At 49.3% G+C, this 26,216-nt stretch overlaps 1 protein-coding gene across 3 annotated transcripts in view; it reads right to left on the reverse strand.

The window, feature by feature from the left end:
* The window catches only part of casz1 (castor zinc finger 1), a 175,142-nt gene that overhangs the window by 60,872 nt on the left and 88,054 nt on the right, over nucleotides 1-26,216 (reverse strand). The window contains exon 1 of one of the 3 annotated variants that reach the window (XM_076041831.1): nucleotides 20,740-21,298. The exons of the other annotated variants lie outside the window; for them this stretch is intronic. Coding sequence (XP_075897946.1) covers nucleotides 20,740-20,788 — 49 coding nt within the window. The 5' untranslated portion in view covers nucleotides 20,789-21,298. Of the gene's footprint in view, nucleotides 1-20,739; nucleotides 21,299-26,216 lie in introns of those variants that run through there. 3 annotated transcript variants of the gene reach the window in all.

The following is a 26,216-nucleotide window of genomic DNA, read 5'->3' on the forward strand; positions in this document are numbered from 1 at the left end:
CGCCGTGAAGCCACCCAAGTCCCTCACAACAGCCCCCACCTCCCCACCCACCACCACCTTCCTCTACTCCTCCCAACCAAGACAACCAAGATGCTTCAAGACTGTCAAAAGCATTTTTCACAAAGCTGAAGGATGGGGGGGGGGGGGGGGGGGTGAGAGAGGGAGGGAGGGAGGGAGGGAAAGAAAGAAAGAAAGAAAGAAGGGGAAAAAAAGGGAGCCGCCACTGTCACACGCGTGTCCGCTCGCACGCGCGCTCACGTGCACCCGCGCTGGCGAGGCTGTCAGGTAAATTAGATCTGAAAGCTGACAATTTCTGACCATATTTCCTTGATTATTTCGAACAAATGCACACCAGCCGCTCTAAGGAGATTAAAGTGACATAAAAGTCCCGAGTGGGAGGAGGGAGGGCAGAGAATCCAGGTCACCCCCATTTGTCCCCCTGCCTGACAGCAGCTATATCGCTATCCAATCCAATAAAAGTCCCCCCCCCCCCCCCCACCCACCCACCGCCGCCCCCCCGCAGCCCTCCCCCACCCCACCGCTCCTTTTGCTTTAATTAATTTTACAGCTAGCTTGCTTAATTACTTTCAATCAAAATCCTCTTGCCATCACAAAATTAGAAATGGTTCAACTCCATTAGTCTAAATTCTTCATTTACATACACAAAGACTGTCAGCTCTCGCTAAGCAAACGGCCTCCTGCCTGATGAGATTGTTTTTTTTCACACACTCTATCACTCCCGCGCCCGCACGCACGCACGGACAGACAGACAGACGCGCACACGTGCACGCCGGCGGCGTTGATTATTATTTTTTTTTTTTTCCCCCGAAAGGAGAAAAGTAGCATAAAATGATTTGATCCCTTTACTGAAGACGTCCGCTCCCCTAATCAGGGTGCAGGTGAGACGCGGCGGCGCGCATCATCCCGAGGTAATGACGAGTCGAGTGCGCTTCAATGTCTGTCGGAATTGATTACGTCCGCAACTCTGTGTGTGTGTGTGTGTGTGTGTGTGTGTGTGTGTGTGTCGGTGGAGGGAGAAGCGCTCGACCTTAAACAATGCGCCCGCGTAATATACGCCGCCTGCGAGGGGCTTTAACGGAATTATGGAGGCGCCGGGGCGGGATGGCGTAAATTAAGAGAAGTGTCTTTACTTCCTGGGGACGGGCTATTATTCCCAGATTACCAGGTGAGTGGCAGCGGAACCCGCTAATCTGGCCTCCCTTTGTGGCGCGGTCCGCGACACCAGCTCTGCGGTGCGGTGCGGTGCGGTCGACCGGTCGGTCGGTCGGTCGGTGGGTCGTGGGGAGGACTGAAGGGGCCCCATGTCCTGCCGCCCGATCACTTCAGCTTGGCACACACACATCCTCTCCATCACACACAGCGCCCCAGGCCTGCACATCATCAGGAATTAAGGACATGCAGATACGGGGCGGTGGAGGAGGGTGAGGGTGGTTGTGCACTGACCAAAGTGGAAAAGCCAGGCGCGACGCTGCTGCATACACACACACACACACACACACACACACACACACACACCAGTGCACGTTACCGTTGTGCACAACAGGCATAATGAGGTCCCGGGACGAGACGAGGGCATCAAAGTGTTAAATGGACTCAGTGCTGCTACAACAAATATATGGACTTTAAACCTGCCCGGCACCCAGCGGCTCCACTCCCAACGCCTTCACTTCCCCCATTCACATGCATGCAACTTAAAGGCCCAGTGTGCGCGAGGGATCAAATAAATATGCAATGTCCTTAGGTTGGTAAGAAAAAAACAATCGTGCTAATAATAAGCATTGTTCTGGAGTGCAGGAGCTAGAAGATGCTGCGCCAGCGCCGAGCTGAGAAAGTGGGTTTTTGCTGACGTCACCGCTGGTATAATAAAATAATTTGAGCTTCGGAAAACAGGACACCGATTTATGATTATGCATGTTGTTTTCTTCTGATTAGATTGCCCTGAATCTGACGCATAGTGCCTTTTAAAGGTGGACAAATGAAACCGGTCTCGTGGCTGGAGCCACTTTTCAAAAGAGGAAAAAAGCAAAAGAAATTGAAGCGTTTGATCTCGATCCAGCCGTGTTTAAACTCTTTAAAGATTGAAAAAAAAAAAAAAAAAAAAAAAAAAAAAAAAGATGGGCCTGGGCTTCTTGGCTGCCACAGTGCAGGTCTGACCTGGCCTCCTCCACTGTGTGTGTGTGTGTGCGTGTGCAATCAGCGGCTTGCCGTGCCCTCTTTAACCAGTCTCCATTAACACTGTTAATTATCCAAATCCATCATTCTTGGGCTAAATGAAGACTGCCTCTTTAATTCAATTTAATAGGATAATTTTCCGACTCACGTTCACTTTAGCCCCAGCTGCCCGCCCACTTGTCCCCCACTGTGTCTCCCCGTATCCCTTCCCCTCCCCTGCCCGCCCGCCCCGGTGGGTGGGGTGAGGACGGGGGTGTGGGGGGTGAGGGGTGCGACGGCTGTGCGGCGACGGCAGCGACGGGCCGACACGCTGTTGATCTCCCGTGTCTTGTCTTGGCTCGGCTGGTGGCGAGCAGCAGTTCTGGCTTCCCAGTCTGCTGTACGCGCTGCCTGCCTGCCTGCCTGCCACACACACACACACACACACACACACAGACAGAGACACGCACGCACGCACACAGTCTCGCAGTACCAGTCATGCTCACCGGGGCTTAGCTAATCCTGTCACATCAGGCCACGTCGGCTGAGTTGAGGCCTTTAAGCAGCGACTTCCCCACCACCGCCGCCACCGCCGCCGCTGCTGCTGCTGCGCACCTCCACGCTGACGCCACCACTCACCCCAACCCCCCCCAACCCCCCTCCCCACTTTCACTCTCCACTCACTCCTTTTGTTCGTCTCACGAGGTCACGGGCGGCCGGCGACGGCCCGCACGCACAGCGACGGCGAGCGCGGACGAACCGAGACGCTCGCCGGTGAGAGAGAGAGAGAGAGAGAGAGAGAGAGAGAGAGAGAGAGAGAGAGAGAGAGAGAGAGAAATAATATTCCAACATCAACACCATTAATATCTACAATAATAGAGATTTCTGAGACTTGGCAATTTGTGTGTGTGTCTGCAAAAAACATAAAAGTAACTTGATATATTTTTTTTTCCTCTTATCTCTTACAGTCTGAAGACAACCTTCATGGGGAAATTATAGCTGCTGGCAGGCATGACAGTCACTATTTAGGCACGTCACCAAAAAGTGTTTATAAAACACACAGGTGTCATTCTGTCTTTTCTTACCTGGACTGTGTCAGAGTGCTAATAGTATCAAAACACTTTTTTTTTTTTTTTTCCCCCACACCGTCCTGGCCGGCTGTGGAAAGCGGACACTCGTGCCCTTTCATGTGACTTTCAATCTATAAAAGTGGAGCTATGTCAAGAGAGGCTAACCCACTAGCCGGGCGCCTGGATTATATCTATTCCTACATATGTAAATTTAAATGTAGCGTTGGAAATGTGCTTTACGCAGAACATTCTGTGCAGACGCCAAGGAGTTCGTTTTTTTCCCCCATTTTCCGGTTTCCAAGTCGAACCCACTAAAATGTTAATTTATAAACCATTAAACGCTATTAAGAAAAAAAAAAAGCAAAGCATCAGTCCACAGTTTCACAAAGGGCTCCTTTAAATTCTCTTAAGTACGTGCTAAATATTGGCTTTCCTTATCCCATTATTCAGTGTGAGGGTTAATTTGCCCCCGTTTCCACAGTTCCGCCCCCCTTCTGGTCCCCCGCAACTGAACACACTCACTAAAAAAAAGAAAAAAAAAAACACAGCACACATACAAACACGCACGGCCGAGCGCGCCCCCTCTAAATTTTTCCCAGACTTCCATTGTTTAGCCATTTGAGACAGACTCTGGGAGAGTTTCAAATTATTTTAGCCATGATTTAATTTGGTTGGTTAAACGGTGATGTCAGCACAATGGGGAGACAAGCCTCTAAATCCACCACATTCACCCAAAATGCCCAGATGAGATAATCATTGGTGACGTCTGCGAAAACACTTATTATATTTGCCCATCGCCTGGCTGGAGCTGTTAAAACTCATCAACGTTGTTCCTGGGGTTTCTCTTTTTTTTTTTGTTCCGCTTCTTCTTTTCTTTTTTTTTCCCCCTCTGGGAACAAGGAAAAAAAATCTCAACTTATGTCAAAACTGTCAACCCCCCCCCGCCACCCTGTGTTTTGTTTTTTTAAAGACAGAGTGCGACAGTGTTGTGGGCAGAGTTTATAAATGGAAAAAGACAGGGCAGAGGGGCTATCGGGTGTCTACTCAATACTCATTTTGTTTGCACCCAATACTAATTAAATAAAACACGCACAACTTTTTAATTGGTTTTTACAGAGATCAACAGTTTCCGACGAGCTGAAAATGTTCACTGCCTCTGTCGCCGGGTGGGATCGGAGGAGGGGTGGTGTCGGGGGTGGGGGTGGGGGGGTCGCCGGTCCTCATTCCCAGAGAGGACTTCGGAACGGGAACGGGATCGGAGGCGGGGTTGGGGGGACGGGGCTGAAGAGGTGGCAAAGGAGATAAGAAATGGATCAACGTGAGCCTTTCTCATAGCTTAATTTATTTTAAATCCGAGAGCCCTATTTGCACACGGCACACCGGCAGGCCCTGTCAGCTCCAACTAGCGCTGAGATATTTAAAACCATTAACGCTGTACAGCGGCAGCCTGAGCGCCGTGTGAGACAAGCTGTTGCTGTGTGAAACGGAGCCAGGTCTCTGCCAGAGCTTCCTCTTCCCTCTGCGCAGGGGCGGCGACATGAAAGAAAAACTTTCAGTCACTAAAAATGACAGGCCTTTGTAAGTTGGGGTGGGGCGGGGGAGGTGGGGGGTGGGGGGCGGGGGCGGGGGGAGCAGGGTGGTGCGGTACAAAGCAAGAGAGGAAGAGCGGGGCTGTGATGTGCGAGGAGTATCTTCGCTAGCGGAGGTGGCTATGCTAACCCCCGCGGAGGCCAGAGGGGTCAGCGTATGAAACAAACAGGCTGGCTGCCTCCCCGCAGGATGTCCTGGTGGATCAGCAGCAGCAGCAGCAGCAGCAGAGGCAGCGGCGGCAGCAGCAGCCGTGTGGACCCGCCCCGTTATTAAAGAGGCTAATCTGTTCAACATGTCAATGTTAGCACTTTTAGCTGCGATTAATAAAAGAAGACCCCAAGAGTGCTGCGTGTGCTTTTCCAGTGCCGCGGGTTGTTTTCCTTTGGTTTGTGTTTTTTAGTGGTTTTAGCTCTTTGGTAATTCAACGGTCCTCTCCTCCCCCGCTGCACCCCCCCACCCCCCACCCCCTCCCACACACACACACACACACACACACAAACACACACACACCCCTATTAGCATAAACAGTGTGAATTATTAACTTTGTTAAAAGAATTATAATCTGCCCTGAATCCTTAGTTTCAGCTCCGGAGTAGCTACTGTGAGCTTGTGTGTGTGTGTGTGTGTGTGTGTGTGTGTGTGTGTGTGTGTGTGTGTGTGTTTTTCCCCCTTTTCTGCCACCGGCAATGAAGCCTGGCTGATTTTATTAAAGCAAATAGTTTTTTATATATACATACATACATATATATATATATATATATATATATATATATATATATATATATATATATATTAGAGACACGCAGTTGAGTTGAGAGCGTGTGATGTCAGAGCATGAGGGTGAGACGTTTGGAAAGCACACGGCTGGGTGGCTGCTAGTCAGAGAAGTGCTCGCTAACAGACTTGCTAAGTGCCCGGCGCTGTGTCTTAATTTGTAATCTAGTCAAACCAATTGTCCGCTAGCTAAAAAGGTCACCTAGACAATAGACTACACAGCCTCCTGCCACGCACAGAAAGCCCAGGGTGTCTTTTGGAGCTTTCCTTTTTTTTCCCCCCGCTTACTAAAGATGTAATTAAGGCACCTTCATCTTCAACGGGGGTGAAAAGGGCACCAACAAACACGAGGGGAGCTTGGCGGCGCCGGAGGGAGGGGAGACGAGCGGCCGGAGTTAAAATGTCAGCGGCGTTTCTCCCGACTTCACCTGCGCGATTTTCATTTTTATTTTCCCCCTTATGAAAAAAAAAAACAAAAAAGCCCATCACGGCTGAGGGGAGCTTACTGAGGGATGCAAAAGTGAGTGATGCAAAGCAACACGGGAGAGAAGGCGGTGGCGGTGTGCGGGCGGGCGGTGGCGGCGGGATGGGGGGATAGGGGGGAGGGACTTAAAGGACGTGATTTATCTGGGCTTGATTGCGTGTTAATCGAGGTTACGTGTATTAAGTGGAATCTAATTGGAACAGACACTGGCAGTCTGACAGATCGACATGATGCAGATGGATTGAGGGGGGGAGAGAGACAGGGGAGGGAGGGAGGGAGGGAGGGAGGGAAGGGGGACGGAGGGGGCGGCGAGGCAGAGCGGCAGCGGCGACATTTCATTTGCCGCCGCCCAACGTTGAGGAAATATTTCACGTTTTCTTGCCCCCCTCCCCCCACCCCCCCATAAGCTACTAGCTTCCCTCCTCCAGACGCTAGCGATAGCGAGCTCACTCGAGGGTGGTGAAGACGACGCGGCCGAGTTTTGGGAGTTCCGTTTTTTTGTTTTTTTTTGTTTTTTGTTTTTGTTTTTCCCAGAGCAGAAACATTTTGAGAAAAAGCGGCAAAGAGAGGGAAAGAAAAAAAAAATGAAAGCAGCAACTGGGCTGTCGGGGCTCATCTCGCGTCGGTGTCACGATTGTCGGCTTGATGAGACGTGTAAACCCTCTGGAGGAGGACACACGCGGCTGGGAGTGTGAGTGACAGCGTACAGCGGCTAGGGCCGCTACCCTCCCTCCCCCCCCAACCCACCCCCACCTCACCTCACCTGCCCCTCCCCTACCCGCCACAAACAGTCATTTCGTCTTTAAAAAAAAAAAAAAAAGAAAAGAAAGAGAGAGAGGAAAAAAAAAGAAAGAAACGCAGCCATTCCAAAAACAGAAGAGGAACAGAGGAGGTAAAGAGGCCGAGGGACAGCTGCCGGATAATTCTCACCTCCACCGGGAGGACGGGCCAGAGCTGGAGCGCTCCTCCTCCTCCACCCACACCCTCCCTCCTCTTCCTCCTGACTCTCGACAACTGTTGCAAAGGCCTCGTCTCTCTCTCTCTCTCTCTCTCTCTCTCTCTCTCTCTCTCTCTCTCTCTCCCAAATTCTGAGGTATTTAAGCTCGCACACTGAATGACCCTTTCAAATGTTACGGACCGTAAAAGATGACCACCTGTTCGGGGCCGAGCAACTGCCAACTCTATAACTAATACATGACAGGCGCTCGGCACAAATAAGGAAGACGGCAGTTTGTCCGAAACAGAGAACAGAAAAGAATTTTATGTTCCGGACATGTTTTGCGTGTTGGTGTGTGATTGCGAGATTTCTTTTCTTCTCTCTCTCTCTCTCTCTCTCTCTCTCTCTTGCAGCATTGCTCTGCGTCGGTCAGCGTGGCTATAATTGGTAACGATGGGGGGACTGTTGGGGGGGGTGGGGGGGGGGGGGGGGTTCAGGGAGTGAGTGACACGGACGGCCTCGGAGCACCAAATCGCCCAGGAGCGAAAAAAACGACTGTCACAGTGCCATTAACTAAATCTGGGTTAAAAATACAGTGGTGCCCCCCCCCCACCCTCACCCACCCTCACCCACCCTCACCCTCACCCACCAAAAGGGTCACTTCTACTGAGCGCCGGCCGAAATGAGGGCCAGCTACGGCAAACGGACGTGTCAGGGGAATTAAGGGAGAGGGGAAAAAATGGGAAATGGGGGTGGGGGGGGGACGCAAAGAAAGCGGAGAGGCGGAGATGAAGACGAAGAAGAAGAGGGGAAAAAAGAAAAAGGGACACAAAGGGAGGAACCGTGGGCGTCATCCGGGGGCAGTTTGCCAATAAAAAAAAAAAAACAAAAAAAAAAAACGGCGGCGCTCCAAACTTCAGCCGTCAACACAAAATGCCCAAACAGCTCCTGACATGATCTCATCACGGCGCACAGACAGGGGAGTTGCTTCGGTCATCTGTTGATTTGATCCATTATGACTGTTACACTAATGGCATTAATAAGGGCAAAACTGCTATTTTAAAACACTGGATTTTTCATCCTCTCTCCTCCTGCATGAACCCCCCCCACCCCCCACCCCCCGCAATCCACCGTGTATGTGTGTGTGTGTGCGCGTGTGTGTGTGTGTGGTGCCGCACACCCCCACCATGTAATAGCTATAAGGTCATCTCTATTTTCCAGGCTCGGTGTACAATGTCGCTGGATTGCCACATTTTGCACGGTTTAAAAACAACAACACCAGCTTTGAAACTCGACTCGCCGCTGCTTCCATTGGACGGACTGGGACGACTGTGGTGGTCACCAGCTGGCCCCGGCAAAGCTTGGAGAAAACACGCACTCGGCCGCAAATACAAAATCATGAAGTGTTATATAACTGAGTGGATAGATTTGCCAGCCAACCAGCCGAAACGCGATTATTTTAGGTGTGGGAGAAATAAATGTGTGTCTCGTTTTTTTTTTTTTTTTTTTTTTTTTTGCTTCCTGTTTGAACCCATTTAATGTACTTACAATGTGTGTGTTTGCGCATGTGTGTGTGTGCGCTTGTGTTTTTCCGCCCTCCAAAGCCTCTAACATTGAGGGGAATGACACTGTCATCAAGGACATGAATTCCTCATTGATTTTTAGGAGCCAGCTTAACTATCCATTCCAATTGATTTTTAGCTTTGCTGCCTGTGCGAGTTATGGCACTTTTAATGTATCATCTGTATGTGCGCTCATCACCCGCTGCAGCGGGATTTGCAATAGCGTGTGAATAATGCATAAACAAAACTGTGTAAAATGTGGCGGGAGGATGTGATGTGATGTATTTTATTTTATTTGGTGTTTTGTTTTTTTTATTTGGGGAACAACGTGATGTTAAATATTGGCCATAACCTTTTTTTTTTTTTTTTTTTTTTAAGTAAGTATTTTTGCTCCTTCACCCTCTCTAAGCTAGCCACTAGCTAGCTTAGCCGCGCTAGCCCCCTTAGGAGCAGCTGTTCCAGGCTCAGCATTTGGCCCCTCAATTAGGAATGCACGCCAACTATCAATAATCGATGGTTGGATGATGCAACAAAGTCGGAGCAACGTGATCCAAAAAGACGGGCCAAAGTCACCTGTCAGGTAGAAAGTCATTAAAACAGGGGCTCGCTTTCCTGCCGCTAGCTCAGGTTTCACTAGGGGGCCGGATACATTTCAATTGGTCCACTCGTATGATATGATCTCCCTCTCAACGGCGGCTCCCAGGATTCTGTTTGCCGCGTTTCCTCTTAAACTGAAAAAAAAAAAAAAAAAAAAAAAGAAAGAAAATAGAAGAAAAAAAAAAGGTGCGGGTGAAGCAGTCCTCCATGTGAGGTATCTGCCTTTTTGTTCCACACAAAGCACACTTTACTTCATCCTTTGAAAAGAGGGGGAAAAAAAAGAAACGTCTGCTTAATTAATGTTTCACAAGTGCTGCTGTATTCTTAGCAAAAGGAAAAAAGAAAAAAAGAGAAAAAAAGAAAAGAGCCCCTATCAAAGCCGGCAGGTTCAGATTACGTCGGCTAATTGAAATTGTGAATTTCTAAGCCGACTTCCATTCTCCCCTCTGCTCCTGCTCTTTCTCCCCGCGCACACAATAAAGTCTGGTGTTTTGTAGTCCACAAATGACATCAAATCATCTAAGTAATATGGGGCTTTTCTCTTTTTCTCCCCTCCCCTCGCCGCGGTCTCATGTTCTGCTATTGGGTTCATGAGACAGCTTAATAAAACAGTAAACGCTCGGGGAAGCCTGAGAGCCGGCGCTTTGTGCGCGGCACGGCGGCGGCACGCTTGTGTACTTCACCTCCGCCGGGGAAGTCGCAGCAGCAAAAGAAAAGTGCAGCCTCGCCTCAATTCAGGATTTTTTTTTTTTTCTTCTTTTTTTTTTTTTTGGCCCTGCCGTCAAACCCGAGAAGAATAAAACCACAAGGAACAAAAGGGAGAATCGGACGATGCCACTTGTCTCAAGGTTCTGACATCGATCCAGTCCCAGTTGATGCAGTCTGGGCTAATTGACAGGTTCTCCAGGCGTCGGGTGGTGGAGGAAGGCAGGGTCTGTGTGTGTGTGTGTCTGTCTGTCTGTGTGTGTGTGTGTGTGTGTGTGTGTGTGTGTGTGTGTGTGTGTGTGTGTGTGTGTGTGTGTGTGTGTGTGTGTGTGTGCAGCTGCAGGTGAGGGTTAGCTCAGCTTTGACGCCCGCTGACACCGGGCAGAAAATACAGGTTTCCTGAGTCGGGCTGGCCATGATGTGAGAGCCAGTGGCTGATGAGGAGGAACCCCCACCCACCACCCACCACCACCCCAACTACCACCGCCCTCCACCGGCTCGCTGCTTTGATTTCTGCCGCCATCATTCACCCTGCCTGCCGCACTGGGCCAATGGTGTAAATCACAGAGTTTGAAAAAAATAAAAAAATAAATCCTCAACCTTTGTCCCGCGTTAATCATTTGCATATTTCCCAAACTGCCTCCTTTGAGCCAGGCATTATTTTATTGGCTTGTTTTGGACGCATTGGAAGATTTGCACTCCCTCTCCAGCCCCGCCCGCCCGCCTGCCGCCACCACCACCACCCGCGCAAGGTCAGTTCCCAGGGCGCCACGAGGCAGAATTTGCGCACAGCGCAGGGCTTTTCAGGTCAGTTACGTTGTATTTACGGAAAAAAAAATTTTGATAAGGGATGTAAAAGTACTATAAACCCCAGATCATAAACCAGAGGCGGAGTTGAAATAAGGACAAAAGATCAACGGCTGGGGTTTTTCCTTATCTTGCGCACGTTGATTATTCTTTTCTTCTTTCTTTTTTTTTTTTCTCTCGGAGTCGACTCTGTTTGCCACCAAGCCGTCACATGGCGCTGAGTGGGGTGGGGTGGGGTGGGGTGGGGTGGAGGTGTTGGGGGGTGGGCTGGGGGGGGACTTGTTAGACTTGGTCCAGTGGCAGCTTCCCAGTGCGGTGAGAAAGCAGGCTCTTGTTTCATGGCGAAGTACCTCCCCTGTTATCTCCCCAGCACTATAATCACTTAACAAAGACCTGGGCATTTGCACAAATTAAAACATCAATAATGCATAAGTGCTTTTCTTTCTTTCTTTTTTTTTCTGACGCCCGTAGTCTTCCTCTACTGGGATGGAATACCCCTTCCTCCCTCCCCCTCCCCCCATACCCGGTAGGGATGATAAATAAAAATAAAAACCCTCCCCTGCTTGGATCTTCGGTCCCGCAAGACGACTTCAAGGAGCTCCTTCGTCTTTGTGTTTTGAGCCGGAGCTGCGGCGGCGAATGTTTGGGGTCGGGATAAACGTGAAGTGGTTTGGCAGGGAAGAGGCCGTAAGTGGCGGCGGCGGCGGCGGCGGTGGTGGCGGAGCAGCAGCAGCAGCAGCAGCAGCAGCAGCGGTGGCGTTCATGCCAACAGGCAACACCCCCAAGAGTGGCGAAGAGCGCCATCCTACCATAAACAACGGTGCTGCTGTGCAAGCCACACTTTGTGGTCAGAGTGGCAACACGGGGCCTGATCCCGGCTGGCTGGCTGGCTGGCTGGCTGGCTGAGTCTCCCGGACAGGAGCAGCAGGCGCTCGCTCGCTGCAGGCCCAAAACAAGTCGTACGAGAGCAGCCGGGGAAGGAAGGGCGGGGGCATCATGGGAAACACACAGTCGATGGGACTTAAAAAAAAAGAAGAAATACCAGGATGCAGCTCAGGCTGACTGTTTAATTTGTGGGGAAGAAAACAAAACACTCCTTTTATTTATACTCACACTGCTGCTGCTGTTGCACCAAAACACAGCGGATCCCATAAAATCCCATTTAGGTTTGTTTTACAATCCTGCTTTATTTGTTTAGTTCAGTTTTTTTTTTGTTTTTTTTCCACTTCCATCGTATCCAAGTTATTTCATCAGAAATCCATCTGGCCGTTTCTGAGTTTGTTTTGCTTTGCCGACTGAAAACCGTCTTTTGCGCGTTCGTTAATTTGTCGGTCGCGATTTCACCTTCGCGGAAACCTGCTTCGGTTCAGTACGTTTGGCGGCGAGCGATGAGGTTCATAGCGTCGATTGACTTCGCTCCCCCCCACCTCACCCCACCTCACCAGCCTCTGTGTTTAGTAGGTTGGGTGGGTCGGGGGGGGGGGAGTGAAGTGTTAATTCGGGCCCAGTCAATCCATGACCGGCGCTGTTACGACACCAGCGGCAGAGGACGAGCCATCCTATACAGATGGCCTCAAGGACAATTAGCCGTAATGATTGGTTGCCACATAAATGAGGGAAATTCTATTTGCTACTGCACTTGCTGATGATCACGGCCCAAATGCCCTGTTACCATAACATGGCTGGCTGCTCCGAACTTGAGCGCCACTTGTGAACATTGTGGCGGCTGAGGGGAAGGGGAGGGGAACAGGGACAGGAGAGGAGGGGAGGGGGGTGGGGGGGGGGGGGGGTCCATTTCGCAAAAAAAAAAAGAAAAAAAAAAAGAAGAAAAAAACTGAAACAAGGGCAAACAGGATGTGTGCAAACAGGGCCACAGTGGCGGCGAAGAATAAAGACATGAGACAAACAGAGGAGTGATCTAAAATATTATCTCTTCAATCACGCGCCCCCTCCCTCCACCCCCCCCACCCCGCCCCGCCAGATATCTTTATTCCCCCCCACCGCCACCCCCCCCCCCCCCCCCCCCTTCCCTCTCCATCAGTTAGCTTGGCAAACAATCCCCTTGTTAGCAAACTGTTAAGACAGCCGCTCGGTACACAAATTGCGCTCGACCAAGCGAATTTGTTTTGCAAGGGTGACCTGTTTAATCATCTCATTTTCTTTGGCGGACATTTATTCATCTGGTTTCCACGGTTACAGAGAACATTAAGGGGCTACAGTAATAAGGCTGGAGAGTCAAACAGGTAATAAAAAAATTAACGCCATTTTCCGGCAGCCGAGGACAGTGGGTGAAATGAATCAAGGGAGAGGGGGAGAGGAGTGGCGGCGGGGGGACCGCGCACGTGTGTGCGTGTGTGTGTGTGTGTGTGTTAAGCGGGTTGGGATGTTAAGAGGGAGGAGGAGGGGGGGGGGGGGTGTTCCAATATTATCCAAACAATAAGCTGCGGTGGTTATTTTACTCTGTAGATCAGGTGGTGCTGCTGCGGACATGACACTGGCGGCGCAGAGCAGCAGAGATAAGCTGTTAAAGTGGCCCCGCTTCTTTTTCCTTCTCTCTCTCTCTCTCTCTCTCTCTCTCTCTCTCTCTCTCTCTCTCTTTTTTTTTTTTTTTTTTTCCACTCAACTTATTTATTTTTTATTGTCATTTAGCGATTGCTTATCAGAACAATTAAAAAGTTCCAGCCGGCGTATCTCCGTAACTTTTGCTCCCTCTCCCCTCCTCCGTTCCCGCCGCCTGCGCGCGGATCATTTGCGCTCGCAGGAATGCGAGGCGTCGATAAACATGCGGGCGACAACATGACATTTTGGGGGAGGCGAGATTCCCGCCGGTGGCGTGAGTGTCTGGTGGGGGGTGGGGGGGCGGCTGGGGGTCTGGAAATACACTTTGTCTTTTCGCTAACTACGGCCGGACTTCTTTGCCAAATATAGAAAATTCCGGCACAATAGAGGGAACAGGTGCCGCCACCGCTGCTGTTGCTCAAGCGCCAAATAAGGCAGCGGGACGCGTCGCATCCAGGCGCAAAACAACCTCCCGCGATACCGCTGTCCGATGACTATCACAACGATCGCCGCTGCCTTTTAATCCCCCCCCCCCCCTCCTCGGAGACATGTCCCTGCTCTAGACGATACTCAGACCTCGTCCTCAGGGTACAGAGAGAGAGAGAGAGAGAGAGAGAGAGAGAGAGAGAGAGAGAGAGAAGACGCAGGCAACAAATTTTGTGCATTACTCATTTCTCCACTCCTCTCAAAAGTATTTGCAATTGACAGCAGGGCTTTGGCACTCCTAAAAACAATATGTACAAATGCTCACAACCGAACCCTTCAAATCGTCTGGTTTAACCTGTATTTGGGTATTTTAAGAGTCTGCCAACACCTGTCCAGAGAGAGAGAGAGAGAGGGGGGGGAGAGAGAGAGAGAGAGAGAGAGAGAGAGAGAGAGAGACAGAACATGGTGAAATGCGCCTGGCGGTTGATATCCTAAATGTGTGGATATGTTTGTTGTTCTGAGCTCTGACTGTGTGTGTGTGTGTGTGTGTGTGTGTGTGTGTGTGTGTGTGTGTGTGTGTGTGTGTGTGTTGGGGAGGAGTGTTGGGAGGGCACCACTGTAACTGAGGACTGCCAGGGGTCGGGGGGAGGGCGCTAGGTGGGGAGGTACAACTGACGGCGGACGTCTTCTCTCAGGAGAGGCAGGAGTGGGGGGCGGGGGGGATGTCAGACAACCTGGCCCCACACACACACACACATACACACACACGCCGCTCACGTGTCACCCCCCCGACCCTCAGCTGGGCTCGGGCGGAGGCGGCAGAGACCAACTCATCATACATGTGGGCTCCAAAGCCCACCAGGGGGGAACGGAAGGACAGCGAGAGGAGAAGAGGAGCAGGAGGAGGAAAAGAAGAGGAGAGCAGGCTAAGCTGAGGCTGTGGGACTGCCAACTGTTCTGCTAACAGCCTCTTAACAGGTGTAGGCTCTAGAAGCGTGTAATCCTATCAAGTTACCGAAGGGGGGGGGGGAGAAAAAAAAGAGAAAGAAAGAAATCCGTCAAACTGCAAACTCCTGAGCTCTTCCTGCGCCTCCCTGCACCCTCCATCTCACCCCCCCCCCCCCCCGTCCTCTCTCGCTCCCTCTCCTTCCGTCTGCGCCGGCGCTGACAGAAACCAACAGCTGGCCTTCAGATTTATCATGTACAGACAGTAATTATTGCCGCTGCCGCTGCCGCTGCTGCTGCCGCTGCCGCTGCCGCTGCCGCTGCCGCCGCCGCCGCCTGCTACTGACCCCAGCGAGTGAAATGTCACATGAAAAAGGGGGAAAAACACACTCGGGTAAAGTGTGTGTGTGTGTTTGTGCGTGCACTAATGCCGTATTGCCGGGGGGAGGGGGGGTGTTGAAGATGTGTGACACAGAAGTGAGAGCAGGGCCAGTGTTTAAACGTCACCGCGCTCCTGTTTGCAGTCAATTACCGACGAGGACAGAAGCAGCGGCTCCGCAACCCGGCTGAACAAACACTTTTCCAGCAGCTCGCGGCGAAGGCGGGTGGTGGTGGTGCCGGTGGTGGTGCCGGTGGTTGTGGGGGTTAAAGAAAAAAAAGAAAAAAAAGAAGGAAGTCTGGGAGTTACCGTATGGTGGCGTCAGAAAACACTTGTAGCGACCGCGGAGAGAGGAGGCAGGTGACGGAGCTGCCGCTGCCGCTGCCGCTCCAGTCGGTCGCCCACCAACCCAACAAATAATTCATAAGAAATCCGGGGAAAACAAACAAACAAACAAAACAAAACAGAACAAATAAATGAACCCCCGAGCCGCTGATGTCTGCGTCGTGTTTCCGGCTTTGCTTCAACCAGGCTGACCCGGCCGGCTGTATTTGTTCTAGATAAGAGGGTCAGCAGATACGCTATCAATTTATTGCCCGTGTCAATCACTGCCCCCCCCCACGGCCACGCCTCATTCTTCCGTCTTCCATATTCACACTTAGGGGGGGGGAAATAAATAAATATATATACATATACAAGCGGAGATCCGGTCGCATTCCTATCGTGCCCCCCCGCCCCCCCGGCAGACGCACGGCACACGGACCGGTGCGCACCTAGAAGACCTCCACCCAACACACACACACACACACACACACACACACACTAACAAAGACAACCCCCCCCCCCCACCACCACCACATTTAAAAGGATTAGTCACCACATTTTGTGCCGCCTTAATCTCTCTTTCAGCCGGCCTCGTAAGTGCGCTTCGATAAGCCAAGCATGCAAATTCATTCACGGCCGGCGGAGACGCCGCTTTTCAGGCCGTCGCGCCAAAGTCTTCCACCGCCGCTAATTACCTCTTCATTTTCCTCCCCTTTCCCCTCTTATATGGCGCATCAACGGCCGGGTAGATTATTCCTCTCCCCCTTTTTCTTTTTCGCGCTTCGCATGAAATCATAATTTCATATGCGAGATTGGGAAGTGGCGCTGCGGGCTGCGCTGGGTGGTGGAGGGAAAAGTTGCCGGAGGAAACGTGACGCGGCGTTTTGTGACGTGAGATTAGGTGGCGGGGGTGGGGGGGGGGGAGGGGCTAGGGGGGGGTCACTGTGGGTGGGGAAGAGGGGTGCGGTGGGAGGGGGGGGGCGGGGGGGCGGGGATTGGTGTGCTCTCGAAATAATAAAAGATGAATTTTTTCTCGAAAAAAAGGAGGAAACAAAAATATTTACAATTTATCAACATTTTTGAAAATATTTGAAAATAAAAGTCGTGTTTCGCAAAATAGCATTTTTACATTTTTAAAAACACGTCATCAAGGAGTGTTAAATTTATATACATATATATATAAATGTGTGTGTATATATGTGTGTGTGTGTGTGTATATATGTGTGTGTGTGTATATATGTATATATATATATATATATATATATATATATATATGTATATATATATATATATATATATACATATATATATATACACATACATGCATATATATATATATACATACATACATACATATACATATATATACATACATACATACATATATACATACATACATACATACATACATATACATATATATATATACACATACATACATATATATATATATATACATATATATGTATATATATATATATATATATTTATATATATATATATATATATATATATATATATATATATATATATATATATATATATATATATATACATATATATATATATATACACATAAATATGTATATATATACATATATATAAAGGTAATAAAGGCAGTTGGGGCAACCTGTTTATCATTCCAGAATATTTCTCCAGCGATTATTAATTAGGCCATTACTCCAGTTTGGTGATGGGGAGCTTTGAGGTTTTAATTAGGTGCTGGCCACTGCATGAGTGCACAGGACTGAAGAGGAAGAGGCTGTGATGCCACTCGCCTTCCTCCTGGCCCGGATCGAGTGACCCTCAACACTCTGGCTGCTGCTGCCGGGTGCAGCAGCGGGGGCGGAGGGGTGGCGCACGCACAGCGACCCACGTGCATCTGCTATTTATTGGATCGTTTGGTCACTGGTGTTTTTACCTTTTTTTTTTTTGCTCTTTTTATTTTGGCTCTTTTCAACTGGGTGTTAAAACGGAAAGAAGAAGAGAAGAGAGAAGCAGTCGGTGTGATTTGGATATTAAAAGGCTGCAGGGGGGTTAAGATAATTATGGTGTAGGGTGGCTTGTGTCTGATGACTGGGCACATGCTCAATCAGGACTCAGCTGTCCCTCTCTTTCTGTCGAAACAGCCCCCCTCCCTGCACACACGCACACACACACACACACACACACACACACACACACACACACCCCGCACGCACCTCCCCTTGTCTACTGTCTGTTCACCCATTTTCCCTCCCATAGCCGCTCTGCTAAAACCAGGAGTAATACACACACACACAGGACCGCACACACACACACACACACACACACACACACACACCCTCGCGTAACATCAATCAAACACTGAGAGCGCACCATAAAACTACACAAACATATACGCTGCCTTTAACTGCTGCCTTTGACTCAAATTTAATGGTCGCTCTGAAGGTGTAAAAAAAAAGAAAATCAGGAAAGTAAAATTAAAAGATGGGAAGTCATCAAATTTTGACAAGAAAATTAAAAAGAGTGGCTTTTGTGGATTTTTCAACGTAAAAATCATCCGGGTCGTCTTGTGAAACGCAAATCTGTATTTTTCAAAAGAGGGGAAAAAAACAAAGGCTGGAAAAAAAGAGTGAATTTTTAATTTGTATGATATATTTTATTTTTAAAGTGACTCTACTTCATTTAGTTTAAGTGCACATTTTAATGGCAAGACGGAAATCCTGCGCTGTGCTCTCTGCTGAAATCTGTATATTTTTTTTTTTTCAAAAAAAAGTGTTGAGCGCGTGAGTGTCTTCCTCCGGTTGACAAGGCGATACTAATCACCTCGTTGCTGTGAAGCACTCTTCCTTGACAAGGCTCCTTAGAATAAGGATCCCCCCGGAGAAATCGGAATGAAAGAGGTTAAAGACAATGACTCGCATCCCCACCGCCGCCGCCAAAGCCTGCAAATGTCTCCCTGTTAAATTTATTTCAAAACTCTGTTAATCTGCTGTACACAACATTCCCATTAGCATAGCCCGGCCCCCTAATAAAAATTCCGGCTAGTTTAATTAAAAAATGTAAATTTACTGTCATCCGAGGAGCGGCAGAAATAGGAAGGCAACAGCATATTTTATTGCTTAAGACATCAAATTGATTCAGGTTATTGCCAAATTGTGATAAAAGGTTATTGAGGGCCTTCGCAGCCCGGCTTGTTTTTCTCCTTCATTTCATCCTTTTTTTTTTTTCTTTTTTCCTTTTTCTTTTTTTTTCTTTTTTTTTTTTCAGTGGAGAGCCATAAAAGATGGAGAGGGCCACAAAGGGTTAATGAGACAACTCAGTGAGGGAGAAGGCAATCAACATTATGACTCACGGGAGGGTAGAAAAACATTTTCCGAGCTGACGAAAAGTTTGAAATTAGGGTGTGTCACGATAACAGTCGGACGTGTTTGTTGTTATTTTGGCCGATCACACAAGACAAGGGAAACAACAGGGCATAATTAACCCGGTCCGCGTGTGCGTCTGAAGCCCTGTGGCCGCTGTGGTCGGCTGCACGGCGTCTGTGTGTGATCGTCGGCCCAAGACTGGGGCTTTTATTTTTTAATCGCCCTCCCGCACGCCGACTCGAAGGGCAAGTGTGGTGTCACGCTCCTGGACGGCGAGGACGAGCGGCGGGGACGCAGAGACAGACAGACAGACGGACGGACCGACCGACAGAGAGACAGGCAGACAGACAGGCAGGCAGACAGACAGAGAGGGTGCAGAGCTGCAGAGGAACAGAGTAAAAACAACAGCCTCCAGCCAAAAGAAAAAAAAAAAAGCACGACTGAAGTTTGACCTGCATGATTTGTAAATTTTTTTTTTTTTGCAGTAACAAAAATCGGTAAATATTCTTTTCAAGATTAATTATTGTCTTTTTTTAATAAACTGGATTAGATTAAAGGTTTTATGTCAAATAGATCTATAAAAAATATCCTAACCTAAACTTTATATTTAAATAACAAGAATATAAATGAAGCATTAAAAAAAAACACGACGGCAGGGACGGTTTATTAAAAATTAGTGGAAACTTACAGTCATACCATAGTAATATTTATGTACCGCGCAGATAAACAGGGACTATAAATACATACATGCATGTATAAAGGGAAGGGATTCAATGTGCGCATGCTAAACTGAGAACACACGCACACACACACACACACACACAGAGTGCACGCAGGACTGGAGTAAATGTTAACATGAAACAGGCCTTTTCGCTATAAGCACGTAAACAGGCTGTAGCCGCGCGGCGCCGAGTGTGTGAGCTGCAGCTACAACAGGACAAGTTCACGCCGCCTGCCAAGGGGAGACGCAGCGAGTGGCTGCAGTCAACTTGACACCTCAGCTCGCAACCACCAACTACAGGTGCATGTGCACCGCATACGCTGCCTGAACGTTTAAATGAAACGCACCTGAAAGCAACCTTGCCATTTAATTTCAATGAAAGTGAGCGCGGAAGAAGTGTGTTTGTGTGTGCTTTGTTTGGTTTTTGTTTGGTTTTTTTGTAGAACACACAACCTGCTCGCACGTCCTCTGATTGGAAAGGTTGGTGGCACCCGCCGCGCTCCGGTTGCCTGTGCATGTGTGACAATATGAGCGACACGACAGTTTGTTTGCTTTGTCCCCTTGGCAACAAACCCTTAGGCCATTCAGTTGTACCCCTAATGGCATTGCCAGAGCCTCATGTGGATAACAGCACTACCTGCAATTCTACAATATCCAGTGATTGGCTCACACACACACACACACAAACATATACACACACACACACACACACACACACACACACACACACACACACACACACAGAAAAATGAAAAAACACATTTGTCTAAATGGCAGAAGAAAGTCTGCCAGGCAGAGAGTGAAGTGTCAGAAAACACAGTGCGACTCGAGAAAATGAAACTGGCTTTTGGGAACTTTTTTTTCATCGTCCCCCCCCCCCCTTTCGCATGCCGTGCGCTGCGCTGTCATGTAGTGTCATGAGCGGCGAGCCAGAGACGAGGGGCAATCACATTTGATATTGCAGTCACCTTTGGGCACCGTCAAAGAGCTATAAATAAGGGTGTCGCAACACTCGGGTATACGTCCGGACGCACTGGCACATAGTTTAATCATGAACAACTTCCCCGTGTCTCTCTCTTTCTCTCGCACACACACACACACACACATGCGCGCACGCGCACACACACACTCACGCTTACACACACACACACACACACACACACACACACACACACGCTCAAACAGAGTGAGAGAAGAAGAAGAAGGGGGAGAAAAAAAAAAGGCACACCTTTAACTGTCAGCTAATAAAAACTAAAAGAGGCAAAGTGAGAGACAAAAGAAGAACGGGGGGAAGGAAAAAAGAAGAAGAAGAAGAAGGAGAAAAAAAAAGTACTCACCATATTCAGGGAAGTCGAAGTTAAATCCTCTCAGACATGTAACTTTCATAATATTACTCAACTTTTTAGTCAGAAAGTCATTCGAGTGTCGGCTGGCGGCTGGGGGGAAGCGGAGCGGAAAAGTGACTCGGGGAAAAAAAAAAGGGGCTTCCTTCAATCATGCACTAAACTCCTTGACATGTAATCTGTCAATAGTTTGTTGCTGAGATAATGCCGGCTGCCACGAGCGCGTTTGATTGGCAGCTCAGGGTCTGGCCCCTCCTTCCCGTGCTTTGACGGGGGGTAGGTGGAAGAAAACGGAGCCTCCCACTTCTCTCTGCTCCTCTCTCTCGCTCGCTCTCTCTCTCTCCCTCTCTCTCTCTCTCTCTCTCCCTGTCTGTGTCGCTCTGTCTCCGCCTCTCGTGCGCCTGCCTGCCTGCCTGCCTGCCTGCCTGCCTGCCTCTGCTTTGCCCCCATACACTCACTTTGCTCCCACTCACACACACACACACGCACAGACACACAGGCGAGTGAGCGAGCGTGCGCACAGACGCACACACACACACACACACACACGCACACACACACACACGCAGACACACAGAGGCACACGCGCGCGGGGAGAGCTGGCTGTTGGTGATGTTGTCTGAATAGGCTGATAGGAAATTATGGCAGAGGAAGCCGAGCAGTTTTTTTCCTCCCTCCCTCAGTGGGCTGGCCTTTTCCATCTTTGTGGTCTTCTAGCCTTTCAACTCTCGAGGGGGCGGAGCCTCCGCCGCCTCTATTCAAATGAGGGCCGAGCGCAACACTTTAAAGCAGGGCTTGCGGGGAGTTGATGCAATGATACACAAAAACATGGCACTTTATTTTTTAAAGCAGATCTGATAGATTCATTGTATGATTAATGATGGAAAAATGAAAGAAAAAAAAAAAAAAAAAAAGTGCAGATTTCACACCGGCGCCCTTTTGAGTCGCTGTGGCTGAAATTGCGACTCCGGTCCTGAGACGTCGTGGCGGAGACGAGCGCTCGTCTCTGCTGCGAGCGAGCGAGCACGCGCCGTCTGCCTCCCTCCCCACGATAAGCTATCGGTTTTCATTGTAATTTCAGGTGAAATGATAAACGGCCGCCGTTACCAGGTGACAATGAATACTTTATAAGACAAACCCCTTATTTGCCTGGCAGTTTCTTCTGCAGTGCCATGCAAAGTGCGCCCAGAACCGTCTGCTCACAATGACCATTTACTGTAAGTATATAGGAGAGGAGAGAGGAAGAAAAAAACAAAACAAAATAAAAGAAAACAACGAGCCACAGAACGAGGCTGGAAGTGACAAGTGTGGAATTTGCATTGTGGCAGAAAGTCTCGTCTTTTCAAAAGGTCACTGGATATTCCAATTTTTCTTTCCCACCTCAGTGTATGTTTTTTTTTTTTTTTTACAATCTGAATGAAGCTGTTAATAACTAACATTGACTGAACAGAAAAGAGGAAATGAACACGTTTATGGCTTTGCACCATAATTTAGTAATACACAGTCTGGGCTTCAGTTCCTGCTGCGTTGACAGCAAAGTCCAAAGTATGTACATAAAACAGGTTTTGGTTGATTTTAGAATGATGATGACTCATGCGGCTAAATGACAGGGGGAACAAAGCTTTGTCTCCACCTCCCTGATCCGCATAAAGGGAAAAAATGTCCTGAAAAGAGTTCCAATCAAAAGGCTCCACCCTTTATCACGCACTGTAATGTAAATACTGCCTCGCTGTTTGTTAGCTATGGCAAAATAATAATGACAAAAAAAAATCACCTCATTGAGTTGAGTTGAGTGACTGATTTGGGTACACAACCACTTTGGCAAAAGCTTTAAAGAAAAAAAAAAAGGAATCCTTTCATCCACCTTTAGTTGCTGTTTAATTTCACTGTCTGCAAATGCACAATAATTTGTTTGCAAAAGGCAGAAAAATTCTTCACGAGGGCAAACTGGTATGTCGAACAAGTTATGGGCTCTTTCAGAATCTCAGAGACAGAAGAGAACAGTCTCCAAAACAATCAACAGTCAAAGCTCTCAAAGTTTGGCCCCTGCGGGCCACCGTAGGAGCAGAAGACTAGTCAAACAGAAAGTAAAAACTTTGCCAGCGCGTGTGAACAAGACATTTGGGGGTGATACCAGTTTGCAGGTTGACTTCCATCTGGGTCCCTGGGACGTCAGAACGGGCTTCCCATTGGTTTGCGGCCCCCCGAGTCGCATCTTCGGGGCCGAAAAACCATTTACTTCTCAAAAAAAGGGGTTGGAGGGGGGAGCGATGGGGCTTCTCGTTTGATGTTGGTCTTTTTATTTTATTTGGGCGGGGTGGTGGGGGGGCAGTTATTGTGCACTGCCATGCGGGAGAATGTTGAGGGCAAGGTGGGAGTGTGTGTGTGTGTGTGTGTGTGTGTGTGTGTGTGTGTGTGTGTGTGCGACATGGCAGGGTTCGCATCCGTCAAAAGGGCCGCGAGGGCCAGACGTTTGGCCGGCCCCTGACCGTGCGCTCCAGGAGGGGCTGGTCTGCTGCTGAAGAGCCCTGCTCCTAGGCCCCTCCCACCCGGCCCGGGACAAAAGCCCGGGCCGGCGTGATAGATGTGAATTCAGCGGCTTTTGTGCCCAAAGCGCAGAGACGTGCCGAGTGAGAAATCTGACCTTTGCCGGGGAGTCGGATTGTGTTTCTGGAGCCCCCTCGCCGTCGGCGGGCGGCAGAGGAGTGCAGCCGACGGATGGGGGGGGGGGTGGGGGGGGGGGCGCGGCGGCGGGTGTAGGTGCGTCCCGACGGGCAAAGTGCACAGGTGGCGGGGGCCGGGCCGGGCCGGGCCGGGGCGGGGGAGGGGTGCAAACACAACACAACAAATTTGAAAGAGTAAGTTGTGCTTGTGAACAGGCGGCGGGTTGGGTTGTTGTCGCTGGGCGATATTCACCGTCATGTTGCCGTCAAATTGGCAGGAAATTGGACGTGTAAAAGCTTAATTCTGAGGCGGGGGCTTTTTAAGTGGGATTCGACGAGAGTTCAGCCCCCAATGCGAGATATTATTCCCTCTCACGTCTGTTTATATTGTCTTATATATTTATTTTTGAAGAGGCGACGGAGCTGAATATTAAACTTGGGGTGCGGGCGAAGGGGCCGGGACGGCGGCGCTACCACTCCCCACCCACCCACCTCCCCCCCGGTCCCCCCCCCCCCCCCACCCCCTCGGTGACGACGACGACGACGGCCGTTTGCGTTACTTCGTGACAAAGCTTCTCCTGCGTCTCATCTGATTTTCATACTTGCGGCGCACGCCGACATGCAGACTTCCCTCGAAAATCCCGGCGCCAGATCTCATTGTGGGTTTGCGCTCCAGAGAAATTAGCAAAGGAGCTCGCATCAGGCATTGCGACGTCTTTGCTAGGTTTGCGCGGCATTCACGTGGACGATATTACGGGAGTCATGCGATACATCACGCTGCTCGACGACGGCGCTGCGCTGAGAGCCGAGATTTTCCAGATAGAACCGGGCCCTATGTTTTTGAGTCATACATTTTTCTTGACACTGCTTTCATCCCCCGGCCGTAATCATCATATCTTCCCCATTGCTCTCCCGGATGCAGACATCCATAATGCAATCTTCCTAATTTTGATCCCTCGCAATCTGGTTTTTAAAAGGGAGGGGGGAAAAAAGGGGACATATTTCTGAAGGCTGGCTCTGTAATCATTTTAGACAGATAGCCTTTCCCAGCGCAGATGAGCAAATATTTGTAAACCAGCTATCTAATGGAAAATTAGAGTGAAATTAGAGTGAAATTCATGACAGTGAAATCCGATTATCTGTAATTCTATTATGCCATCTTAGCCCACACAGCATATTTTTGTAGAGTTTTTTCCATAAATACCTATGCCAGGGGTCCTGCTAATCAAATAAAATTGAAATTCATCTTCCCATTAAATTCAATTAGGCGCAATTTCTAAAGCCTAACAAAGATTTTAATTACTAAATTATAAAATTCTCCCTAGCCAAATTGGGGAGAGAAAAAGTGCATACCCTGCTCCTGAAAAACAAACCCATGAAAGGAAATTGTTGATCAAAAAAGATATCCAGGGGAAAATAACATTAGGGAGAGCACTGGGGCCTTTATTCAGCGAGCCTGGGCGGAGAGTGACGTGTGCCAAGCGCTAGGCTCCTGGGCCGGAGGAAATGAACTTAGCCGAGGTTCTCTCTGCCTCTAAATGTCTGCCCTCAGAGTTATTATGCTGTAATTGACTAATTGACACCTTAATTTCATTTATGGGGCTCCTGTGTTCATAAAGCAACCTCTGGGTGGGGCAGTGGTCTTGAGCGGAAGCGGGGCAACGCGAAAGAAAAAAAAAAAAAAAAGACAGAGGAAAGGCACAGCAGGACAACAGGTAGAGCCTCGGGCCCCTTCGGAACTCGTACCCGGCCAGATGACGATTACGGAGTTTGATAATGAAATGGCCAGGAAGGAACACACTGACTTAGCAGAGGCTTAAGGAGCATCTTACTCATATGTTTAAATCCCTCTGATGAATGCTGATGGCTAATAATCATGCATGTCCAGTCTCAACAATCTGCCGCTCGCCCAGACACAAATGACCTCCTTCAGGGTCAGCGCAGTTTATTTTTGGAGGGTAAACTTCTTACGGTTGCGGCCGGCGGGGGGGAGGAGGGGGAGGGTAGAGGGGTGAGAGGGGAATTTTGTGTTGGTTTAGCAGCGACCGGGGGAAAGACGAAGCAGGCCGGCCCAGCAGCAGCGCCGGGCTGGGACGGCTGCTAACAGGACAGCTCGGGGGTCCTCAGGTCAGCCACCAGGTCCATTTCCCAGCCCCCCCTCCCCCAGCCCCCCTCCTCCTCCTTAGCAAGCAGCGGGCCCGCTAAAATAACAGCTCAGCACCCGCCGCCGACTACAAAGCTCCATGTGAAAAGGCACCTGCTGCTGTTATTCACTTCGGCCCCCCTTTGGCGGCTCACTCTGCCTGTTTAAAGGACACGCAGGAGAGGAGAGGAGGAGGGGAGGAGGAGGACTGGCTGGGAAATGATGAATTATTTAGGCGTGATGTCTAATTGTTTCAGGGCAGACATGTTGTTTCTGGAAGGTAAAGGCTTTTCTCTGCTTTTTTTTTTGGAGGTTTGCGGGAGGTGAGGGGGGGTGTTTACATGTGAGGGTGGGTCCCACTACAGTGTAATGCAACGTCTCCGACTCGGAGCGGCCGAGTAAATATGACCAAACTGAAACTTTAATCTGCTTTTTCCACACCCAAGCTGGCCGGGTATTAAGGATAATCTTTTCTGTGTGTCATATGGCGCCCGATATAGATGGAGCTAATTTTTTTTTTTTTTTTTTTTTTTTTGGAGACAAATCTGATATTTGTCAACCGGTTGTGTGCGTCTGTCTGCGTGATGAGGAGAGACGAGAGGAGGAGGAGGAAGAGGAGGAGGAGGAGGAGGAGGTGGGGAGTAAAAAACAAAACAAAAAAAAAA

Source organism: Nelusetta ayraudi, unplaced genomic scaffold (assembly GCF_046127955.1).
Source record: "Nelusetta ayraudi isolate G7.1 ecotype Tasmania unplaced genomic scaffold, CSIRO-AGI_Nayr_v1 ptg000070l, whole genome shotgun sequence".
Classification (NCBI taxonomy): domain Eukaryota; kingdom Metazoa; phylum Chordata; class Actinopteri; order Tetraodontiformes; family Monacanthidae; genus Nelusetta; species Nelusetta ayraudi.